Source organism: Megalobrama amblycephala, linkage group LG10 (assembly GCF_018812025.1).
Source record: "Megalobrama amblycephala isolate DHTTF-2021 linkage group LG10, ASM1881202v1, whole genome shotgun sequence".
In the NCBI taxonomy this organism is placed as follows: Eukaryota; Metazoa; Chordata; class Actinopteri; order Cypriniformes; family Xenocyprididae; genus Megalobrama; species Megalobrama amblycephala.
In genome coordinates this window covers 1565025-1590059 of record NC_063053.1, presented here as the reverse complement: position 1 = coordinate 1590059, position 25035 = coordinate 1565025, and the positions used below count along the sequence as shown (strand labels likewise).

Here is a 25035-nt window from a genome sequence, read left to right as displayed (position 1 = left end):
TGCGTTAAAACAACCCAATCGGAGGGTTAAAACATTTTCAACCCAGCATTTTTTAGAGTGTTGTATATGAATGATAATGTTTATCAAACCTATTCGTAAAATAAACTTTTGGTTTTGTCATTAAGATTTTATTTTTGATATTTAAGGGGAAAAAAATCAACAACTATACTGTATAACAAACTCTTATAGAAATAATTCCTGTGGTTCAGTAATCCTCTAAAATCCAACCATCTTATATCTGTTTTGAGAGAATATCACTATCTGAGATGTCTGAAAATATAATGCCATATTAATAATAATGTGAATAAGTTTTAGATTATAACTTGCTTAATTAGGTTCTGTATACGTAGCAACTACAACAAACAAGGTTTTTTGACGTAGAAAAACACTTTTTTGTGTTAAAACTTTATTACACCTAAATATCCTGCGCATAAATCGATTCCATATGACACAAACAAAGCAAAATACCATTTTTCAAATCTCATCCCATGCACAAGTTTCATGAAGACTTTCTGAACAATAACCTTTTTAAGGATGTTGATTCAGATGCTTTTAAATCCTGCACAGTAACTTTAAGGAAAGCACAAATCTTACCAGTTGTTGTCACTGTGACTGACTGTGAAAACAATCCGACGAGCAGCGGAGCCAAAAAGCGCAACATCGCTGAGAAACTTCTGCCTAGAAGAAACCCCATAACGCTTTCTTTTCTTTTTCCCTCTCGCGTAAATGTGTCAGACGAATACACACACGAAGCAGAGTATGTGCAGATCAAACAACATCTTCTTTGCTATTTTCTCGGGTTCATTTAACTCACGAAGGAATGTGCGTCTCTCCGTGACGAATGCAGCTGACTCCACGCGCGCTCTCGATGAGGGAACTCGGTCCCTCGCATGACGTCACACCAGCAGGTTGGGATGCGCGCTCCTCACAAATTCATTCAGAACCTCCTATTTAAAATTTCCAGTTCAACCCAAAATTAAAGAAACTCACTTTAAAATCTTATATGATATTTATCCTTCTGGAGAGTTTATAAAGCTTAGATTTAACTTTGAAATGATACTATGTAAATTTTGTAATTCTTCTCCAGATAATACAGAGCATATTTTTTTTTGCTTGCAAATATTCTAGTGTCTTCTGGGAAAAAGCGCAATTATGGTTAAAAGAGGGAAATGTGATTGATTTGAACCTGTCCTTTGTAGATATTAAATATAGAAACTATGAAGAAGATGGTAAAAAAGGTTTTTTGATTAATACCTTACTTTTGTTAGCAAAAAATTTATTCGCAAATGTAGATTTTTTAAATCACCCCAATTATTTTAGACAATACTCAAAAACCTTGTTAAAAACAAAAAATAAAAAAGCTGGAATTTTGTTAGATTTATTGGAAAAAAATAATTTGTTTTAATATGTTTAATTTGTTTAATATTTTAATTTATCCCCTGTATTTAATCTTTATGTATTAATACAGATGGATTAAAATTGGATTTTTTTTTTTTATATCCTATGTTAATTCTAAGCCCCTCTTAACATTGATGCTTTTGAATGTAAATTGTATGCCATTTTGTAATAATTTTGTTAATATTTCAATAATAAAAAAAGCTTCTCACAAATTCATATTTTTTGTTATATATTATATATTTTCTGTGAAACTACTTTGAAACCATGTGTAAAAAATCAGTGCGCTATATACATAAAAATCTGAACAACTCTAAACAAATTTGACTAACCTACTAAACTAAAGTCAAATATAGGCTACTATATGGGTTCGACTAGAAATGAAAGTACATAATAAAAGACTGCAATTACATTTTGCTTTAATTTTATTAGACTTCAAATACTACATGGTAATGATAATAATAAAAAAAAAAAAAAAAAAAAACGACCTTCATTTGTAATCTTTTCAAATCAATAACTGGATTTGTCCACAAGGTGGCGCTCTTCCATTGTGTAAAACAACAGCTCTGGGATATGTTCTTCAAACATCAGTGATAGAAACTTGTTAAGTTATATAACTTAAATAAGGAAACTCTTTTCCACATTAAAAAGCCTTACATTGACAAATTAAACTATTTTACAGCAATTATGCAAAACAGTAATCAGGTTGAATTCTGACACCAAAAGGCTCAAATGCATTGAAAATGACCAGACTGATGCTTCACTCTAAAAAAAAAAAAAAAAAAAAAAAAATAGAGTTAAGCATTGGAAAGCATTGGAAAGGAAACCAAGTTGGGTTAAAAAAGGACAAACCCAGCAATTGGGTTAAATGTTTGCTGGGCAGTTTTATTTAACTCAACTATTGATTAAAAATGACTGTATGACTGGCTTAATATGAACCCAAAATATGTTAGGAATTAAAAATCAGACACATAATTACTAGAGGCAACAATAATAATCAAAAGGTGAACATTTATTAATAATCAATTTAATGTTTATTGTTTAATTATTATTCATTAAACATAATAAATGTTAATTTCCAACATGCTAGGTAGTTTTATTTAACTCAACTATTGTTTAAAATGTACTATATTGCTCAAAATAGGTTGGAAATTAACATTTATTAATATGTTAAATTAGTAATCATTGATTAATAAGTTAATTAAATAATAATTAAATAATAATAAAACATTTATTAAATTGCTTATTAATAAATATTCACCTTTTGATTTTTATTGTTGCCTATAGTAATTATGTCTGATTTTTTATTTCCAACCTATTTTGGGTTCATTTTAAAGGGGACCTATAATGCCCCTTTGCTCAAGATGTAATATAAGATCCCCAGAATGTGTCTGTGAAGTTTCAGCTCAAAATCCCCCACAGATCATTTATTATAGCTTGTCAAATTTGCCTCTATTTGGGTGTGAGCAAAAACACACCGTTTTTGTGTGTGTCCCTTTAAATGCAAATGAGCTGCTGCTCCCGCCCCCTTTCCAGAAGAGGGCGGAGTTTTAACAGCTCAACAACAACAAAGCTGGAGAATCTCATGCAGCCAAAATGACGAAAGTGTTCAGCCTTACATTGTTCAAACCGGAGTCGACACTGATGGAGAGACTCAGGAAGAAGTTACAACTTTTAGACGTTTCTGAATGGTTAGTGGATAAATTGATGTAGTTGCTGTGGAGTTGATTCAACTCATCCACTAGCATGTGCCGTCATGTTCATCTTTTGTGCAAAGCCCGTATGGACGCCCACTATACATAGTGTACCTGTTTGTTAAACAGAATCATACACACCAGACTAACATTTATGATTGCTATCAAATGCTGTGAAAGGCCAAAACAAAGTTACTGGGTTGTCCTTTTTCACATTTTCTGGGTTGGTAGATGCACAGAGGACCCGATTATAGCACTTAAACACGGAAAAAGTCCGATTTTCATTATACGTTCCATTTAAGCCAGACATATAGTGTTTTTTAAACAATAGTTGAGATCAATAAAACTCAAAACAACCCAAACGCTAGGTTTGTCCACATTTAACCCAGCATTTTTAGAGTGTTCCCACCTCACAGTCAATATCTGTGAAAATGAAAGATCATGTAGAAATTGGCCTTCTGCTTTTTGGTGCATTTACCCATTAGCAATAGCCTTTTTGGGTGCTACTTTCTCTCTCAAAAGGCCTGTGCGTCTTCTGAACTATAAGTCAATGCATTGAGAGATAAGAGTGAAAATGAGTTGCAATGGCACCATCTTCCCAGAGTCTCTTAGATAAGATTCATTAATGTTCAAGGGCAGAACACCAAGAAATTAGACGAGTCTGAATGTCTCTGTTTCCCTAGACCCGTTGCATCTGCGGTCGAGGTGTTAGATGAGGAAAGCTGGACATCCACATGATGGCACGAGGGGGTTTGGAGTTCGCTTTGGAGCCGGAGCTGCTTTTGCTTCGGTTGATGTTGTCCGAGCAGTACGTCTTCATTCGATACAAGTTGGCTTCGCTCTCACAGCAGCCCATGGAGCTCAGCAGGATGCATGCATCTTTCCTGAAGGCCCTGGTGAAGATGGCATATAGGAACGGGTTGGCGCACGAGTTGATAGGGTAGAAGAACACCAGGAGGATCTTTGAGTTGGTCACCGTGATGAGCGGGACTTTGAAGGCGGCGGAGATGGCGAAAAACGAGATGGGCGCCATGCACAGGAAGTCGGTGAAGATCAGCACGGCCATGCGCTTGGCGATCTTGGCGTCGGCAGCGCGTCCCGGGAACTCTGGGTTGCGGACGGCCATGTAGATGCACACGTAACAGCCGCAAATGACAAGGAAAGCACTGACGTTGAAAAGCAGCAGCAGTATAATGTAGGCTTGGGATAAAGGCGTCTCGATATCCATCGGCAAACACATGCTGACCTTGCTGTAGCTGCTGACGCCGATTAAGGGCAGCAGCGCCAGCGCTAGACAGAGTAGCCATCCGGCGACCATTATTGCAGAAGCGTGGCTCAATCCCAGACGGCGTTCCAGCCGGAGAGCGTGCGTGATCGTGTGCCAGCGCTCGACGGTAATAGTGGACAGTGTGTAGACGGACAACTCGCCACCGAATACAGCCAGAAACCCGGCAATGCCGCATCCCGCTCCCGTTTGCCACTCAATAGCATGCTCGCTATAGTGTCCGCGTGTCCTGAGGTCCACGGTGGCGATCATAAGGAGATACAAGCCGATGCAGAGGTCGGCGAAGGCCAGGTGGCACATGAGGAATCTCGGGACGGTAAGTTTGCAGCGGCTTGTAAATATCACAAGCAGTACCGTCAGGTTGCCGGCGATGGCAAAGACGTTGATGAACCAAATGGCCACCCGCAGGAACCCGAAGCCGGTGATGTCCTCGCAGGGGTTGAACGCGTCGGCCTTGGGGCTGCACTGCAGGGCTGGTTGGCGCTGACACAGGTCTAGCTCTGGGTATTGGAACTCCACCACACTTCCAAAAGTGTCTTCTGCTGATGTGGATCCAACGATGTCAGGAGCAAGAGGACCGTCCAGTAGTAGAGAATCATCAATCTCAGATGGACTGAGAAAGGACACACGGAGAAAATTGTTAATATCACAGTATTGTGAAAAATATTACACAATGCTTTGCATAAGTAATTGTGACAAGCAGGGCGGGCGAGAGCCGTGAGGGAACGGCGCGAGTGGTAACGAGCGTCAGCTGCGCGTTGCACCGGTCTCGAGTCTCCGGAAGCATAAAAAGGGAGCGACGACAGTGAAGGATGCCATTCCCTCATGGCTTTCGCCCGCCCTGCTCGTCACAGTAATATAGTTATATATACATGGGGTTATCATTAACGACAACGAAAAACATAAAAAAAAAATATGTTACATGGAATATAATAAACTTCAGTGTTGGGGGTAACTTGAGTTACGTAATCAGATTACTTTTTCAAGTAACTAGTAAAGTAACGCATTACTTTTTCAATTTACAACAAAATATCTAAGTTACTTTTTCAAATAATTAACTTTACTGTACATGCATAAATACACATTTCCTTCAGCCTGAGGATTATTCATTTCACTTTTGGTGTGAAAGGGCCTTAACATTTGCCAAAAACAGAATTTTTTTTTGTTAAATAAAGAAATTGCTATAGTATTTTCTTCCCTATTGTGATGTATATCGGAGTGAAACGGCTTCTCGAACAAGAACAAATGTAGGGCAGGACATGCTAGCAACATGTTAATCATGTTAGCAACACATTAGCAATGTGCTAATACATGCTAGCAACATGCTAGCATTGTGTTAACCATGTTAGCAAAATGCTAGCAACATGCTAAGTTATATTATCAACATGTTATCAATGTGCTAATCATGTTAACAACAGGCTAAATAATGCTAGTGAAATGCTAATAATGCTAACAACATGCTACATGCTAGCGGCGTGCTAATAATGCTAACAACATGTTAATCATGTTAGCAAACACATTAGCAATGTGTTAATTCATGCTAGCAGCAATGCAAAATTATATTATCAACGTTATTAATGTGCTAATCATGTTAACAACAGGTTAAATAATGCTAGTAAAATGCTAATAATGCTAACAACATGCTACATGCAATGTGCTAATCATGTTAACAATATGTTAATAATGTTAAATCATGCTAACAACATGGTAATCATATTAGCAGCATGCTAGCGACATGCTAATAATGCTAACAACATGCTAACATTGTGCTAATTTGTGCTAGCAAAAAAATACTAACATTGTGCTAATCATGTTAACAATATGCTAATAATGTGTTAAATCATGTTAACAAAATGGTAATCATATAAGCAACATGCTAACCACATGGTAATAAAGCTGGCAACATGTTAGCAATTTGCAAAATCATGCTAGCAAAAATGCTAACATTGTGCTAATCATGTTAACAATATGCTAATAATGTGTTAAATCATGTTAACAACATGGTAATCATATATGCACATTCTAGCAATATGCTAATAATGCTGTCAACATGCTAGCAAAGTGCACAATCATGTTAGCAAAAGGCTAACATTGTGCTTATCATGTTAACAATATGCCAATAATGTGTTAAATCATGTTAACAACATGGTAATCATATAAGCAACATGCTAGCAACATGCTAATAATGCTAACAACATGGTACCAATGTGCTAATTCATGCTAGCAAACATGCTAACATTGTGCTTATCATGTTAACAATATGCTAATAATGTATTAAATCATGATAACAACATGGTAATCATATAAGCAACATGCTAGTAACATGCTAATAATGCTAGCAACATGCTAATAATGCTAGCAACATGCTAACATTGTGCTTATCATGTTAATAATATGCTAATAATGTGTTAAATAATGCTAGCAACATGCTAGCAATGTGCTAATTCATGCTAGCAAAATGCTAACATTGTGCTAATCATGTTAACAATATGTTAATAATGTGTTAAATCATGTTAACTACATGGTAATCATATAAGCAACATGCTAGCAACATGCTAATAATGCTGGCAACATGCTAGCAATGTGCAAAATCACAGATTTTTTTGTTGTTATTAAAAAACAAAACAATCGAGCTCAGCCCAGGTGAGAAAAAGTTATGCAAATGCAATGTAACTAAGTAATGCAATTAGTTACTTTTTTAGGGAGTAACGCAATATTGTACCGCATTTCCTTTAAAAGGTACTTTCACCAACACTGAAAAACATTATATTTACAACTCTCATAATAACAGAAAAGATCAATAGCATTGTGTTTTGCTCCATTGCCTTGGCAAAGTATCTGCCAAAAGAACGAAAATAGAAAGCGCAAAATGACTTTGACTGAAATATACCAAAAAACATGAACTGAAAAATATATATAAAAAATTAAGCTTAAACTTATTTTATTCTTTATGCCAAGGAAACGTCTCATTTTTGTTTAGTTTAACTAACTAAATAATTAAATAATTTACTAAATAATTATAACTCAAACTAAAACTTAAATAAAGATGCATAAAAACTATACAGGCATTTTAAAAAAAAACTAAAAATTACAAAAACACAACATAATTACTAAAACTTTAAAAAATAAACAAAATCTAAATATTAATAAAAACTATAATATTATATCAATGATAGTAACATTAGAAACATTAAGTTTGTATTATAGCTTAGGAGACTTAATGGAGTTCTCGTGTCATTTTTAGAATCACATGAAACATTGTGAAACATTGTAACATGTTTCATTTAGAATTATTTGACAGTTATGAATATAGTAACAATCATTTTATTTCTGATATACGTAAAGAGTAAAGAGCAGTGAAATTCATATGGATTTCACCATCAAGCTCAGTTAATTCAGTTACTTCCGATTGCAGACTTTGGTATTCTGGCAATCTGGAGACATTGATGACAACTCGAGAGGATACCAATCTCTTTTTTCATGAAAAAAATATGAGAAGCAGAAGACTTAATTTGTCTTGAAGTCTCCAATTGCTCTTATTGGTTGCTAGAAGAACCAGCTGACATATTAAAAAGATTTCATGTAGAAAATTAACATTTTCTCATGGGCCTGCTGAATCTATAAAGAAGATATTTTCATTCATTTAGAGGTACAACAATAGAACAAAACGTGTCAATACTACACCAGACTAACAAAACGTACTTATCCAGAGGGCTGTTGTCACCACAGTATGATGATCCATTCCTCAGTGCAGCAATAACAGAACCCTCCCTATATGAGAACAAGAAAATAAAGGCATTGAATTAATCAGTGAATCATAATATCAAAAAATAAATGTCAAGTTCTCTTATTGGAGGGAGAAATGCTAGTGATGCTCTTATTCACAATGGCAATGAATATGATGAGAGGAATATTTTATTCGACTATGACACATAAACTGATTGGCGTGTTTGATGTGTTGACCTGTTGGAGTCCCAGCTGAGGAGAGCGCAGCAGTGGCTGGGATACGTGAGCTGCGCGTCTCTCAGGCTCTTCAGTCCCTTCAGTGGAGGCAGTCTCTTCAGAGCGAACGCTGAACGAGCCACCAGCATCAACACAGACTCCAGACCATGAGAGGGCAGCGTCTCCAGTGCTGTTGACGAAACATCCCTGGTGAACAACAGAGAGTGAAATGCTGCATTAAAGTAAGCATGAAACAGAAGTTGTGATAGTCTTTTCTTCCCTATTGTGACGTATATATCTGAGTGAAACGGATTCGCAAACAAGAACAAATGTAGGGCGGGGCATGTTAGCACTGTGCTAATCATGCTAACAACATGCTAATCATGTTAGCAAAACGTTAGCAATGTGCTAATTCATACTAGCAACATGCTAGCATTGTGCTAACCATGTTAGCAATATGTCAACAACATGGTAAATTGTGCAATCAACATGTTATCAGTTGTTAACAGGTTAAATTATGCTAGTAAAATGCTAATCATGCTAACAACATGCTACATGCAATGTGCTAATCACGTTAACAAAATGTTAAGAATGTTACTTAATGTTAACAACATGGTAATTATATTAGCAGAATGCTAGTGACATGCTAATAATGCTGACAACATGCTAACAAGCATGCTAATCATGTCAGCAACAGATGCTATCATTGTGCAAATCATGTTAACAACATGCTAAATCATGCTAACCATGCTAGTAATGTGCTAATCATGTTGGCAACGTGCTACCAATGTGTAAAATGCGGCTAGCATCATGCTAGCAATGTGCTAATCATGTTAGCAAAACAGGCTAAATCATGCTAACAACATGCTAATCATGCTATCAACATGCCAACGTGTTAAATCATGTTAGCAAAATGTTATTAATGTGGTAATCATGTTAGCAACATGCTAGCAGCATGCTAATCATGTCAGCAAAATGCTAGCATTGTGCAACTCATGTTAACAAAATCCTGCTAACCATGCTAGTAATGTGCTAATCATGTTGGTAACGTGCTAGCAACATGCTAATCATGCTAACAACACATTAAATCATGCTATCTATCTATTTATCGATCTATGATCTTAAGATATCTATCTACTATAAAAAATAATGAAAAAAAATAAAAAATTTTCATCAGGTTAGATATTGATTATTACTAACTCAAACCCCTTTTGGGGTGTTTCATCATAACCGTCGGCCTAACGAATATCTGCCATGTTTGTAGTTCCTTTTATTTGTGTTTGTAGTTCTTAACTCAATCATCCTCCAAAGTACAATGGGTTGTGGGTAATATCAACTGCGGATCCACACTTTGAAAATCTTCTGTAAATAGTAGATCTTCCAGGGATTTCTGGCATACTGTTTTCAGCATACTACTCTTATGCTAATCTAACATACAGTGTAGGATGGATAGTATGTACATTTGGATGGAGGGTGTTGCTGGATTTGGAACCGCACACTATTTTCACCAAATCTTTCTATGGCAGGAATATAAAGAGTAGCATGCTAGTATGCTGTTACAAATTCAACATGTATCCAGAATAAAAACAGAAAATGCCCTTATATGTGTCACGCTGGGGTTGCAGTATTCAAACCCACGATGAAGGAGATATCTTCAAGAACTTTTAATGGAGTAATCTGAACAAGGAACGGAAAATCACCAGGAAAGCAAACGACAATCATCACGTAACATAAACAAAGCTAGACCAAGGACAGACTGAAACTCAAATTTGATTTCTCATGTCATGACACTTTAAGTAGCCTATGTACTCTCCCGGAGTGCATACTTTGTGAATTGGACACACCCCTGGTAGGTGCTCAATCGTGCTCCTCAAGTCTTGGGTTCGTACCGCAATCAATCACACCTGAACCTGCCAATCAAGGTCTTCAAGTTTTCTTAACAGCTAGGCGGGTGTGATAAAGCTCTAGTCTAGAGTAAGGTAATGCATCCCAGCTTTGGTCATTCACACTGACATCTGATAAGACTCGACAGAAAGCGCTCAGTCCAGAGAAGATGACCTGTGAAATGAGCTGTTCACAGTCAAATAAAGAGCCAGAATTTGCAAGAGAAAGGCAGCAGTATTTCATTGTGCTATCACTTACAGCGAAGTCGGGCCAAATGCATTTTTGAAAGCGTCTTCATGTATCAAACGCAGATCTTTGTTGTTCTTTAATACTCTGCAAAACAAACAGATTACATCATAATTATACAGCAGATACATAACATATTTAAAGGGTTAGTTCACCCAAAAATGAAAATTCTGTCATTAATTACTCACCCTCATGTCGTTGCACACCTGTAAGACCTTCGTTCATCTTCAGAACACAAATTCAGATATTTTTGATGAAATCCAATTTCCTCTCTCAAGATCCATTAATGTACTAAAAACATATTTAAATCAGTTCATGTGAGTACAGTGGTTCAATATTAATATTATAAAGCCACGAGAATATTTTTGGTGCACCAAAAAAACAAAATGACGACTTATGTAGTGATGGCCGATTTCAAAACACTGCTTCAGGAAGCTTCGGAGCGTTATGAATCTTTTGTGTCGAATCATGATTCGGATCGCGTCAAACCGCCAAACCGCTGAAATCACGTGACTTTGGCGCTCTGAACCGCTGATTCGACACGCTGATTCATAACGCTCCGAAGCTTCCTGAAGCAGTGTTTTGAAATCGGCCATCACTATATAAGTCGTTATTTTGTTTTTTTGGTGCACCAAAAATATTCTCGTGGCTTTATAATATTAATATTGAACCACTGTACTCACATGAACTGATTTAAATATGTTTTTAGTACATTAATGGATCTTGAGAGAGGAAATTGGATTTCATCAAAAATATCTGAATTTGTGTTCTGAAGATGAATGAAGGTCTTACAGGTGTGGAACGACATGAGGGTGAGCAATTAATGACGGAATTTTCATTTTTGGGTGAACTAACCCTTTAAGGCAGAATTGAATAGAGATTAGTGTGTTAATAATTTGTCAATATTTACAGTTTATCGATTATAGTTCCGTTAAAGGCATGGCTTTCTATTTCTTGAAATCCATTGTTAAAGAGATTCCTGAAAAAAAAAATAGAGAGAGAAACATTTATTAGCAGACAAATACTATGGTATTTACCACAGATGTATTGAATATTATTTCAAATATTTTTGGTTTAAAAACTGTTGCCGGTTATATATACAAAGGAAGTGTTTGTGATTAAAGGCTGTGCTATCTTGTTTGCATACAGATACAGAGATTGAAGGTTGCGTGTCTTGTACACTTACATAGACTAAGCAAAGATCTGATTAACAGCATTATCATCTGACTATCAGGACTGTAACCCCATACAATTGATTTCGTTCTTTCTTACTTTTGTACATCAATAAAATGTTCCTTGTTTTGTTATAAAGGGAGTTCGTCCAAAAATAGCATTTATTGAAACTAAAAGATCATTTCAAGCAAGAACATATCCCTGATCGTTTCATTCTGATCTTAATAGTTTGAGGAGCGATTGTTTTATGGATCTGTCACAATGGTGATGCAAAGAGGCTGTGATTAAAGGACGACACAGCGTACTTGATCCAAAATCAAATTCACAGCTCACAAATAAGAGTTGCACAGCGACAGTGGCTTTAAATCACCTATGCAAAGAGACCCTTTATTTCTTAGGGTCAGATAGAGGGTGGAAAACAGTTGATGAATCATTTTCGTCTTAGCTTTTGTCAACGGCTGACGAAAAGGAAGACAATGACTAAATAAAATATAGCTGCGAGCAGCAATTATCGGGGTTCAATCATTTTTAGGCCTTTAAGCCAATAAAGGTATTATGTTTCATTTAGCAAGCCTGTAAGCATCTCAATCATAGATGGAAAAGACCATTTACAGCAAATACAGCCAGTTTACCATAGGAAATATATGGTTTTTAAAGCTTTTTAACAGTTATAGCACCACCTATAGTCCGATCTCCATAAAAGTTGGCATGCTTCTTTAGAGTCATATGCTGCATGTGCTCACCTATTTTCGTGAACTTCTGAGTTTTCGTTTAAGAGTTATAGGATTTTGTAAGCACTTGACCACGCCCCTTTTCTAAATGACCCTGTTATAGCTACCCAAAGGGTAAAGTTCAGCTTTTTTTTTGACAACTATTGACCTAGAGAGTCCAGAGAATTGTACTCCGTTGATTTTATTCCTTATTGAGCGAAAACATAGGACTAGTTCGCAAAAGTAGGTTTTTTACATAATCACGAATATTTAATGAGCGATTTGATTGACAGCACTGGTTCTTGAGACAAAGTTGTTCAGTATGAAGAGATCTATCAAATGATATGTATATTTTGTGTGTGTGAAACACCATGTGATACAGAGGCGTAAAACTTGCTAACGCCACCTAGTGGCCGATTTCTTTCAAAATTCTCACAGACCTCAAAGACCATGAGTCGATTATGCCCGCAGAGTTTCGTTCCAATTGGTCTCCATTAACCTTGTCTAATAAGTGCTCGAACTTCATTGGCGATGACATGAAGTAGTTCTAGCCGTTTTCATGTTTTTTTCCTGTTATAGCGCCACCAAGTGGCCAGGCACCACATCCTTTTTCACACGACCACAAAATGAGCTCTTACATAGGTGTGCCAAATTTGGTGCAAATATCTCATTCCGTTCACAAGTTATAGCCATTTTAGTAAGAGTGGCTCCACCCACTTTGAACGTTTTGGTGGCCCTTAGGGACCATGAATCGAAATTTCAACTTCAACTGACAATCAGACTCCAGAGAATCTCACTGCACTGATTTTGCAAAAGTTTGCAAAAGTAGGTTTTTCAAAAAATCCAAAATACACAAAAATTTTGCCAGAACGACGAGCGAATCCGGCATGCATTTTGTTCGGAGGTTCGGCTGACAAAAAAAAGATTGTGAATCCCTGGTCTGTGGAGATTACAGCCCTGAATAATCACAAGATGCCATAGTGTGAGATACTAACATTGTGGTGAATTCACTCATCATTCCACTGAAAGCATTTGGTGGGACTGAACGCAGGTTGAGGTTATCACAAATATCCCTGAAAAAGAACAAAATTACTTTAGTATTTTAAACAATAAACCTCTTTGCTGTAAAAACAAAACTCTTGGCAAAAACATATTAGTCACCTAATTTAATCCACCTGTGCTTTTCTTATCCACTGTTCTGACTCATAGGTCTCTGAAAGAGTCTGTCTATTTCATAACACTCCATTTTCTGTCAGCTTCAGGAGGATAACGGATGGTAGCGTGCACGCATTATAGCTTCACTATTACTTTCCATCATTTTTTCTCACTCACACCATCTCTCAAACAGATGAATCTGCAGGGTAAACTCACAGTATGAAATAGGGCTCCAGGGAGAAGATGGAGGTCAGGTCAGGGAATACACTTATGCCCGTGTTGGAAATGCTCCTGTAGAAATACAAAGCAAAAGGAATTGGGTCTTGACCTGTGCAAGAATATGTAACCAACAAAACACAGGTGCATCTCAAGCAGCTCCCGCCCTCATTATGCAATTTAATAAAGTTTCAGCTACGCTAAGTACATTTATAATACATAATAGTATATATAATAGTATAATACATTTTAATTTAATATTATGTGGATGCAAATGGAATAAGTTCACAGTATTAGTTTTTAAAATTGAAGGATTAGTTCACTTCAGAATTAACATTTCCTGATAATTTACTCATCAGAATTATTTATGTCTTTCTTTCTTCAGTCGAAGAAAACATTCCAGGATTTTTCTCCATATAGTGGACTTCACTGGGGTTCAACGGGTTGAAGGTCCAAATGTCAGTTTCAGTGCAGCTTCAAAGAGCTCTACATGATCCCAGACGAGGAATAAGAGTCTCATCTAGAGAAACCATTGATTGCTTTCTACTTTTTAACCACAAATGCTCGTCTTGCACTGCTCTGTGATGCTCCACTCATTACGTAATCATGTTGGAAAGGTCACGCGTGAAAATGTAATTGCTGTAGGAAAACAGAGATGAATATGTGCTGCTTACAGATATCTCAGCTTGGGAAGGTGGTTGAACGCCCGCAGGTGGATGTGAACGAGACTCCGTGTGTTCTGGATTGAGCTGCGACACAAATTCTTGCATGAGAAATCACAAACAAATGACACATTACTATGAAAAGACTCTGTCAGAGAAGATTCTGTTCCAGTCGGTTATAATTACGGACAGTAATTAAATACAGTCATTAAGACAGACACGCAAATTAGGTCAATTATCCATGAATCATTGTTTTTGAGTGGTTTCTTACATTTCTGAGACATTCAGAAGGCTGTTGAAGGCTTCTGTCTCTATGGTTTCCAATGATATGCTCTGGGCGATTTCTCTGGGTGAAACAACAACAGGTGAGTGAAAATGAGAGGTAAAGTACACCATTTATTGCATTTATTTGTGCTCATAAAATCGAATAATTGAATCGTGCACCATCAGAAACTTGGATGGATGAAGCCTAAGGTGTAAAGTAGGCTACATGCACATTTTTTTATATAATTTGAAATGTAGCCTACAATATCAACATTTCTTCTTATTATTAATGTTGTATTAACGTTATAAAATGTTTTTACTGTCACATTTGATTAATTTAATGCATGCTTGCTGAATAAAAGTATTTTGTTTTTTTAAATCATACTGACTACAAACTTTTGAATGAATCATAATCATGTTTGACGTACAAATATCTATGAATTTTAAAGGTGCCCTAGAATCAAAAATTGAATTTATCTTTGAATTTTCAAAAATTGAATTTATGGAAATGACATACAGTGAGTCTCAAACTCCATTGTTTCCTCCTTCTAATATAAATCTCATTTGTTTAAAAGACCTCCGAAGAACAGGCAAATCTCAACATAACACCGACTGTTACGTAACAGTCGGGATCATTAATATGTATGACCCCAATATTTGCATATGCCAGCTCATGTTCAAGGCATTACACAAGGGCAGCCAGTATTAACGTCTGGATCTGTGCACAGCTGAATCATCAGACTAGGTAAGCAAGCAAGAACAATAGCGAAAAATGGCAGATGGAGCAATAATAACTGACATGATCCATGATATCATGATATTTTTAGTGATATTTGTAAATTGTCTTTCTAAATGTTTCGTTAGCATGTTGCTAATGTACTGTTAAATGTGGTTAAAGTTACCATCGTTTCTTACTGTATTCACGGAGACAAGAGCCGTCGCTATTTTCATTATTAAACACTTGCAGTCTGTATAATGCATAAACACAACTTTATTCTTTATAAATCTCTCCATCAGTGTGTAATGTTAGCTTTAGCCATGGAGCACTATCAAACTCATTCAGAATCAAATGTAAACATCCAAATAAATACTATACTCACATGATCCGACGCATGCATACAGTATGCATGATGAACATCTTGTAAAGATCCATTTGAGGGTTATATTAGCTGTGTGAACTTTGTTTATGCACTGTATTATAGTCGAGAGCTCGGGGGGCAGGGAGCGCGAGATTTAAAGGGGCCGCAGCCTGAATCGGTGCATAGTTAATGATGCCCCAAAATAGGCAGTTAAAATTAAAAAAAAAAAAAAAAAAAAAATCTATGGGGTATTTTGAGCTGAAACTTCACAGACACATTTAGGGGACACCTTAGACTTATATTACATCTTGTGAAGAACGTTCTAGGGCACCTTTAATGAGATGGCATTGTCTTGAATGAGAGAACAAAAACCTGCTAATTGTCTGGAATTCTCGTCTATTCTGTTATTTATTAGACATATTTCATGCTCATAAAATGTTCACATAAATTGCAAAAAGCAATATCTACTTTCTAATAAAAAAAAACACAGTTTTCATTATCTCTATTATGTTCATTTATTTAAACATATCTAATTGCATTGCATCTTTTGCATTCCACAATCTAATTCATGTTATGGTTTCATTGTAAAGTTTTACATTTTAGATTTATAAAGGTTAGTTACAATATGTTTTTTTTTTTTTTTTTAATGTACACTCTAATAAATGCTGGGTTGTTTCAAAAAAGCCCATACAAAGACTTTATATACAGAAAGATGGTGGACTCGTATTGTTATGAATGGGAGAAAGTGCAACGCACAATATCGCTGAATAATGCTGCCTTCACGTGCTATCGGAAATTTGATAATTCCCACTTCTTAAGTCGTGATTATGAGCTCAACGCATTCAATTTTCGAAATTGGAGGGTGTTCATGTGCAATTTTTACCTAAGAAACTCGTATTTATGATAATTCCGAGAGCACATGAAGGCAGCCTGTCCAGCTTTCTAAATAAGAGCCAATCGCCGATTGGTAAAGTCATTGCATCACTACAGCTGCCATTAGAAGCTCCGGTTCCTACAGAAACAGTCAGACGCGTGCTTCTTATAGACGCTTACGTAGCATTAGCTTGATCCAGCCGGAAAAATGCAGATTTTTTGTCGTGATTCAAGCATTTAGAAACATAATTTATGAGACATTTGTTGTCAGATTTCATTGGTGATTTCAAATATGAAATTTAATTGAAAGCTTGGCGAACAGCTTTGGAGAATTTGATGTTTCCCCATTCAAAGAGATAGAAGCTGCACTTGGATGCCCGTGAGGCATTTCTAAGATGGCCGCCGAGTGAAATGACTCATCTTAAAGGGACTTTGGCCCATATAACACAACATCTTTTTTTGAGGCCATTCCTAGGGAAAGAAATGCTTCTTTTTGACACAGAAATTCAATCAGAGAAAGATTATTGATATTGTGTGATATTAAAACTGGCATTGACAAAATACTGCTCCTCTTAATGCTCGCTATTCGGTCAAAGAATAATCTATTCTGTGCAAGCGTTCAGACTGTTCCTCCTAATGTGGATGTCCTGAGCTTTTTCAAAGAGCTACAGGGAAAAATTGGCATTGAAAGCTCCTTTGACTCTGAAAAAGGGAGTGAACATCAAAGATTTTCTTCCCAGATCACATGATGTGGAGATGAGCCTGTTGGCTCGGAGGGGAGTGATGATGGATGGTATTTCTCTTCAGCAGCCATGCAAAACATCTGGTTATCTGACGTCAAGTTTTAAAAACGATGACTACTCACATTGTTTTTACTCCTTTCAGGCGGTCGAAACTGCGACTGCTGATGGTTCTCAGAGTGATGTAGTTCAGAACTCTGAAAATGAGATGCACAGGATGAATTAATAATAATTTCACATTAATTATTGGTGTTTGCTAAGTCACAACGTGAATAAATCTGAATAAACCCTTGATCCTAAACAAAGCTTGAACAGATGCATATCATGTAATGCTTAAAATGTTTGATAAGGAAGATTTACATCAGCAAACACCGTTACTGACAATCCTCATTTTGGCTGCGTGAGATTCTCCAGCTTTGTTGTTGTTGAGCTGTTAAAGCTCCGCCCTCTTCTGGAAAGCGGAGCTCATTTGCATTTAAAGGGACACACACAAAAATGGCGTGTTTTTGCTCACACCCAAATAGGGGCAAATTTGACAAACTATAATAAATGATCTGTGGGGTATTTTGAGCTGAAACTTCACACACACATTCTGGAGACACCAGAGACTTATATTACATCTTGTGAAAGAGGCATTATAGATCCCCTTTAAAAAAAAAAAAATAGTACTCCAAATTCAAGTTGTATTAGCCCATTTCATGGGCTTTTTGAATATGAATGAGAAGGTTTTGTGTCCCTGTCTGACAGATAGTATTTGCAGCAATTAAATATTTAACTAATAAGATTAATTTCACCCTAGTTGTCAAAACAACAATCAAATTTTCCAATGCACTGCTAAAAATGACCATGCAAATTGCAAGTAATTACATCACATTATGTCTAACATGCCCGGGCCATGTTTAATTTAAGAGTTTGGAACCTTTGCACTTGGATAATTATCACTTAGTTTTGTTTTTGAGAGAAGGTCACAGTGCTCTCAGAGTTTGTAATTGTGAAGCACTGCTTGGTTCATCTCTTACAGTGCAGGTCTAATGATGTGAGGAGTAACCGCCCGACTCTTGTTAGCGCTCGTGAAGCCTCTCGGTGGGTTGGAGTGGAGGTTGTCGTGTTTCCTAGCCTCTGTTGTGCTGAGCTCACGTCATGGATTATCAAAGTGGGGTTGTGTAAGCTACTAGAAATTAGTACATACAGAAGCCTCAAAGCATGTTTGCATGCTAAAAAAGATTGAATTTTATTTATTTATTTATCCTGAAAAGAATGCTTATCATTAAATGCTATTTAATGGTATTTTCAAAGGAAGGATCTTACCCTATACTCTAAAAAATGCTGGTTTTAAAAAAACGTTTGGGTTAAATTTTTGCCCAACATGCTGGGTAGTTTTTTTTAACCCAACTATTGTTTAAAAATGACTATATGGCTGGTTTAAAATGAACCCAATCAGACACATAATTACTAGAGGCAACAATAATAATCAAAAGATGAACATTTATTAATAAGCAATTTAATAAATGTGTATTGTTTAATTATTATTCATTAAACTTATTAATAAATGTTCATTTTTTAACATATTTTGGGTTAAGCGAGCAATACAGTAATTTGTAAACAAGAGTTACCCACTTTGGGCAAACTAAAAAATAAAACATAAAAAATAAACATTTATTAAATTGCTTATTAATAAATGTTCACCTTTTAATTATTATTGTTGCTTCTAGTAATTATGTGTCTGATTTTTAATTTCCAACCTATTTTGCCCATTTTTAAACAATAGTTGAGTTAAATAAAGCAGCAAGTTGGTCAAAAATGTAACTCAACTGCTGGGTTTGTCCATATTTAACCCAACATTTAACACAGCAGTATTATTATTATTATTTCCAGGCTTATTATAATTAATTAAAATTATTTTAAATAGCAATTAATATTATAGCTAAAAATAAAATATTATTATTTTTTAAAATGTGAAAATCTTGATTATTTTAACTAGTGTAATGACATTTTTTTGTGTGTGTCTTTGGATCCACTGTACAAATAATTACGCTTGGACAGATGCTGCATCCAAAACTGTGTCACTTATATTTGCCTCATATTTGTCATAACTCAGTGGAATTAGAAACATAAACAACTAACAAAAAAAAAAAGTACGTTTTTTGTACGTAAGTAGGTGGGTGATTACAGTTCCCAATGCTCTTCCTTATTTTTAAGGACATTATTCATTTATCTCATGTCCTTGATTGCACTCTTATCAGGGCTCAAGGTTTCAGTAGAGGAAGAAGATGATTTCAAGGCCTCAAGGACATTCACCAGACTCTTTTAACACGCTCAGCTCAGCGGGCGCGATGGCAAGCCGAATCAAGAGACCCGTCAGTCAGACAAAACTACTTGACCTGTCTATTTCGAATAGGACTTTTCTCAAGCTTGTCAAATGTCAACAGCTCCCCCATTGCTTTTTTCAGAAAAGGTAGAGGTGTCATGCGTAAGCAGGACTATAATGAGAAGTGAATATTGCATCACTAACAGCTGCCTCTTACTGTACTCATTCTAACAAGCTGCTGGAGCTAGAAAACTGAATGGGAGAAATTGCAACTCTAATCGGAAATAGGAACCTTTCCATTAAAGGAGTCAGTCATCATTTTGCATTCACTGAAACAGCCTGCAAAAGAGTAGTGCCAAAAGGGGATATTTGTTTTAAATGACCCTACAAGTTCAAACATCCTACTTACTTACCCCTAAATGGTACATATTAGTAGCCTACCTTTTCACTTTTGCACAAGTGACAGCACTGTACCTGTTTTTCTTGTCACAATTGTTAAAATTTAATTTTATATATATAGAAACTAGAAGAAACTATATATATATATAGTTTCTTATCCATTGACATATAATGAGTACGCTGATACTTATTAGAGTGATATGATGTATTGCACTTGTATTTGACAAAATCAAAGATTATGGCTGTTTCTCAATATGAGTTCTTCAGCGATCTTGCGTCCTTGTGTTCTCGCACTACGTCATCATCAACCGTCGAAGTTCAAATCCAATAGGTTGTTTGCAATCACGTGGTTCTGGTGACGCGCGAAATTCCGGTGGAGGGCAAGCAGTGAAAATTAGAATGGAAGAGATCCTTTCTTTGCTAGTTTAGAAAGGTGTAAACAGAAAATCACAACATATGTTGGACGGGATCCTTATGTTATGAAGAGAAGCGAATTTTCCGCTGAATTAAAAGACTTTCCTGCCATCGAGGAGGCAGATATAGAGCATGTGAGGCTGCCGTCACGTCTTGTTCAGTTCTAGTCTGGGTTTGTTTATATCGCGCTGCCTTTCTACTGGTGAAGTTAGAGTAGTATTTTGATTTTCTGTCGTGATTGTGAAAAATGTCGCCATTGTAGGTCATTTATGCTGAATCGAGAATTGTAATAGGAACTCACGATATCGTTCGTGGAAAAAAAAAAAGGACGGTAATACAATTTTCGCCTTGGTTGAGAAGATGAGGGAAGGCGACTAGCAAATGTAATAATGTCATTAAATAAACCCACTGCCTTTCACTCAAAATAATCACATACTTTGCTGAGTTTTGTATTTGGTTTTTGTGTAATAATTAACATTATGTTTTAGAGTATGATCACTCGGCTTGTGAATGAGTATAACTTGCACACAGCAACTTCAAAACTGTGCACGAGCTTCTATGGGTTTGATTTTGGTTGTCATTTGTTGAAATACAAAAATACAGCGTGTCTGTGTCCTGAACGTGACCCTCCGATTCTCCTCCGTGGTCATATGGGAAAGTGAATATTTACAAAAACAACATTAAAACTAGTTACATTTACACGCTTCCAACAAATAAATGGATCGACTTCTGTCAGCTTGTTGCACACATTTATTTTATTTGGACATTTTCTACCATACCATGGCTGAAGCAGCAGAGCGTGACACTGTTCTCATGGTAACCAGATCAACATTGTGAACAGAATACTACAAAACTGAAGTGAAAATACCAAATTATAATTAAATAGGATAAAATATCTTATCCTCCCTGCAAACGATAGCATGAAGAATGTGAATATTTAACCAAGTCAAAAAGGTAAGCAGGTATTCATTTAAGTATCAGCAGACGCAAAACGCTATAAAAGGTGACAACTTTTAAAGTTAAAAAACTAAATACGTTATAAAAAACGGTATGTTATGTAAAGTTATGTAAACGATATAAACACCTTCTGGGTTCTCGATTTTATCGATTTGAGCAACCATAAACGACGCAAAACATGCGAATTTTGAGTTTTTGATAGGATTCCTATATAGAAACATCACTCCCTGCCCTCCAGACTCATTCGCGCTGCTGCTGTGACGTCATGTGCAAACAACCTATACTCAAGAACGCAAGTACAGAGGATGCATGAAAGTACCCGGATGTGTTCTTGATATCGAGGATGCATCGAATGCAGACTTGAGAGAATCAAACCATTAAAACGTCGGGCGGTCGACGTACGGAAGCCTGCAAGCTTTAAAGTTGGCATGAAATCAAAATTGACCCTATTTACTTTGTTTGTGGATTTTACTAGTCTTGTGGTGAACAATTAATCCGTGCAAGTTAAAACACAGAAAAAACAATTGTTTGTCGTGGTAATCTTTAATCAAAATCTGAAAAGTTACTTCCGGTCTGGACTGGCGTTCCTTTCCAGATGATGCCAGTTTGATGGCTTGGGTTGAAAACGCTTAAACCACTCGGCTCCAACGGTTAGTCTGCTATGAGGGAGAGATGGAGAGGAGGAGCTCCTCGTGCATGTCGAATCATGATTCGGATCCCGTGTCAAACCGCCAAACTGCTGAAATCATGTGACTTTGGTGCTCCGAACCGCTGATTCGACACGCTTTGAATCTTCCTGAAGCAGTGTTTTGAAATCGGCCATCACTATATAAGACTTTATTTTGTTTTTTGTTGGCGCACCAAAAATATTCTCGTGGCTTTATAATATTAATATTGAACCACTGTACTCACATGAACTGATTTAAATATGTTTTTAGTACATTAATGGATCTTGAGAGAGGAAATGTCATTGCTGGCTATGCAGGCCTCACTGAGCCATCGGATTTCATCAGAAATATCTTAATTTGTGTTCTGAAGATGAATGAAGGTCTTACGGGTGTGGAACGACATGAGGGTAAGTAATTAATGACATTATTTTCATTTTTGGCTGAACTAACCCTTTAATATGTCTAAACACCGACAGTCAGAGCTGTTGTTAGTACATTTTGCAGATAATAAATGGGTATAGATAAGTAATTATTTACTATTCAGATAACTGAATGGGACATATGTGTTTAGACTATATTTCGGATGGTTATTTATGAAACCGAGCCACAGATAAGCACATTATGGGCTGTTGTTGTGTGTTAGTTGTTAGAGGTCCACACGCCAAATGGACAATGAGAAGAAGAAAGTAAATTGAACGCAGGAAAGAGGGAATGGCCCTCCAAATCACAAATCTTCTGGTTTGTATTTCCACAGGGTTTATGAATGAACCCACTCGTTTTAAAATCTTCCCGGTCAACATACATCTGCTTTAAACATTACAATGCTCATGATAACTTACGTTAACAATAGGCTACAATTAGTAAATCCACTTCACCAGCTAATTACTCTTCAAGAGCGATGCCATAATTAGCTACATAAACGGAAATTCAAAGACAAGATGGCGGCGCGCTTGTTTTTCTAGAGTTGGCCTCTTTTCATATATAACATTCTGTACTAAAATGCAAACATTATTATGAAATAATTGAGATGACTTGGCAACTTGAGCTATTTTGGGTGTGTGAGATGTGGCGTGTGGTTTATGTGGTCATGATATTCAAGAGGTTTTTCACAGTGAATCACCACCGACAGACTATTCAGGGTTATTTCACACAGTCTTATTAATCAGAGCATGTATGAATAATAATAATAATTAATTAATTAATTAATTAAATGAATACTAATGAACATCATGCACTGTACTTGATGTGCCACTGCTTTTATTATAATAAATAATTCTAGTTAATAAGGGAGATTGATTGGGTCACGCTTTTTACTACAGTGAATGTGTCAAAGTTAATTTCTGAGGCTTAAAATCTTAAAGTCTTGACTATATATATATGAAGACTTCAGATGCAAAAGCCTCTAAGTGCCATCTGAAATTTTCTTCTAAAATTAGCATTTTTATCAAGCTTGTATGTTTATGTTCAGTTATTTCACTTTAATGGCAATTAGTAGATCCTTTTCATTGCCATTAAAGTGAAATAACTGAACATAAACATACAAGCTTGATAAAAATGCTCATTTTAGAATTAAATTTCTGATGGCACTTAGAGGCTTTTGCATATATAGCTTATTTAAACATATGTTGACCACAACGGGGCATGTTGTCACACTATTGTCATAATGAGAACACTCTTTATTAATTCTGATTTGAGACTTTTTTGGGGATATAAATTCATGTTCAAGTAAAAAAGCTGTCTTCCTAAACATATATCTAGAATGCTTTATGAACTAATTAATGAAAAAATTAAACAAAAAGCAAAGCAATTACACTTAAAACACATGAAACAGCAAAATGTAAACCGTGCATAAATATGAGTCCATTGTTTTTGCTGATGAATTGTAAAAAAAGCATATGTGACAACTTGCCCCAACCAGACTTATTTAGAAAATGTATGCACACATATAGGTTACCGTATACTCCAATAGTGAATTAATGCAAATGCTAGACGGACCGTTTGGTACTGAGTGTCACTTTAACATCTATATCAGAGGATGAGATGAAGCTTACAGTCTGCTGTGAGTTCTGCTCTTCATGCTCTCTGTCGCGCTGTTACAGGTGATGCTCTTCTGAGAACATCTGCAGATCTCCGGACACTTGAAGCAAACGCCACCGCAGAAAGACATCAGCAGAGGACAGATGAGAAGCAGGAGAGGTCTCCACATTGTCTCGTAGTGTTTTCACTTTCTTTAAACTGGTAAAAATCCACTTTCCTCTCGCCGCGAGATCTTCTGACTGGAAATCGAGTGCGCGCTTGAGACTGGACAGGAAAATAAACGTTTTGCTGATTCCTCTTGTTGGTTACATTTTTTATGAGTTAGTAAAGCGATTGATTTAGAGGTCAGTATATACTTGTTCACAGTTCTTTCACAGGGTCTGGTCTGGGAGAAGAGCTCACATCTGCGCTTCTTGAGTCATATCAGAAATAACAACGAGCGAGCTGCGCGTATCCGTCAGACTCATCAAACACACACACACACACACACACACACACACACCTACAAGACACACATATACACAGACATACACATGCTACACACAACGCGTAAAAACATAAACATTACAAAATATATGTTTAATATTTACGGCGGCGCATTGCTGCCACATATTTTCCACTCAATTATGTCATAATAACAAGATATAGGGTACAAGGCACACCTTAAGAACAAAATGTGCTCTCAAAGTGTATGATTGCAGAAAAAAATATATGTTTGTATTGAACATTGATAAAGCAACAAATTTTGTGTGAGAATAAATCATAAAAGTGGTTAATTTTAACATACAAATACTTTAGCTATATGTTTTAATAATGTCTAGGTTAATACTTGTTGGGAAGAATCACTAATTAGCAAAGTTTGTACTATTTTCTGTTTATTTTGATAAATAAAATATATATATTTTTTTTTTGTTCAATAAATATACTGTCATTA

At 36.2% G+C, this 25035-nt stretch overlaps 2 protein-coding genes across 2 annotated transcripts in view; both read right to left on the bottom strand.

The window, feature by feature from the left end:
- The window catches only part of mertka (c-mer proto-oncogene tyrosine kinase a), a 39489-nt gene extending 38599 nt beyond the window's left edge, over positions 1–890 (bottom strand). Inside the window, exon 1 of the mRNA XM_048203891.1 lies at positions 595–890. Coding sequence (XP_048059848.1) covers positions 595–694 — 100 coding nt within the window. The 5' untranslated portion in view covers positions 695–890. The remainder of the gene's footprint in view (positions 1–594) is intronic.
- A 2158-nt stretch (positions 891–3048) lies between these two features.
- Positions 3049–24607, bottom strand: lhcgr (luteinizing hormone/choriogonadotropin receptor). The gene is made up of 11 exons (XM_048203890.1): positions 24116–24607; positions 17444–17515; positions 14634–14708; positions 14375–14449; positions 13701–13775; positions 13325–13402; positions 11357–11425; positions 10459–10533; positions 8338–8523; positions 8077–8145; positions 3049–4987 (listed from the first exon to the last, which is right to left on the bottom strand). Exons 1-11 carry the CDS (start codon positions 24268–24270, stop codon positions 3769–3771), a joined length of 2148 nt encoding a protein of 715 aa, XP_048059847.1. The 5' UTR covers positions 24271–24607; the 3' UTR covers positions 3049–3768.
- Positions 24608–25035: the final 428 nt, after the last annotated feature.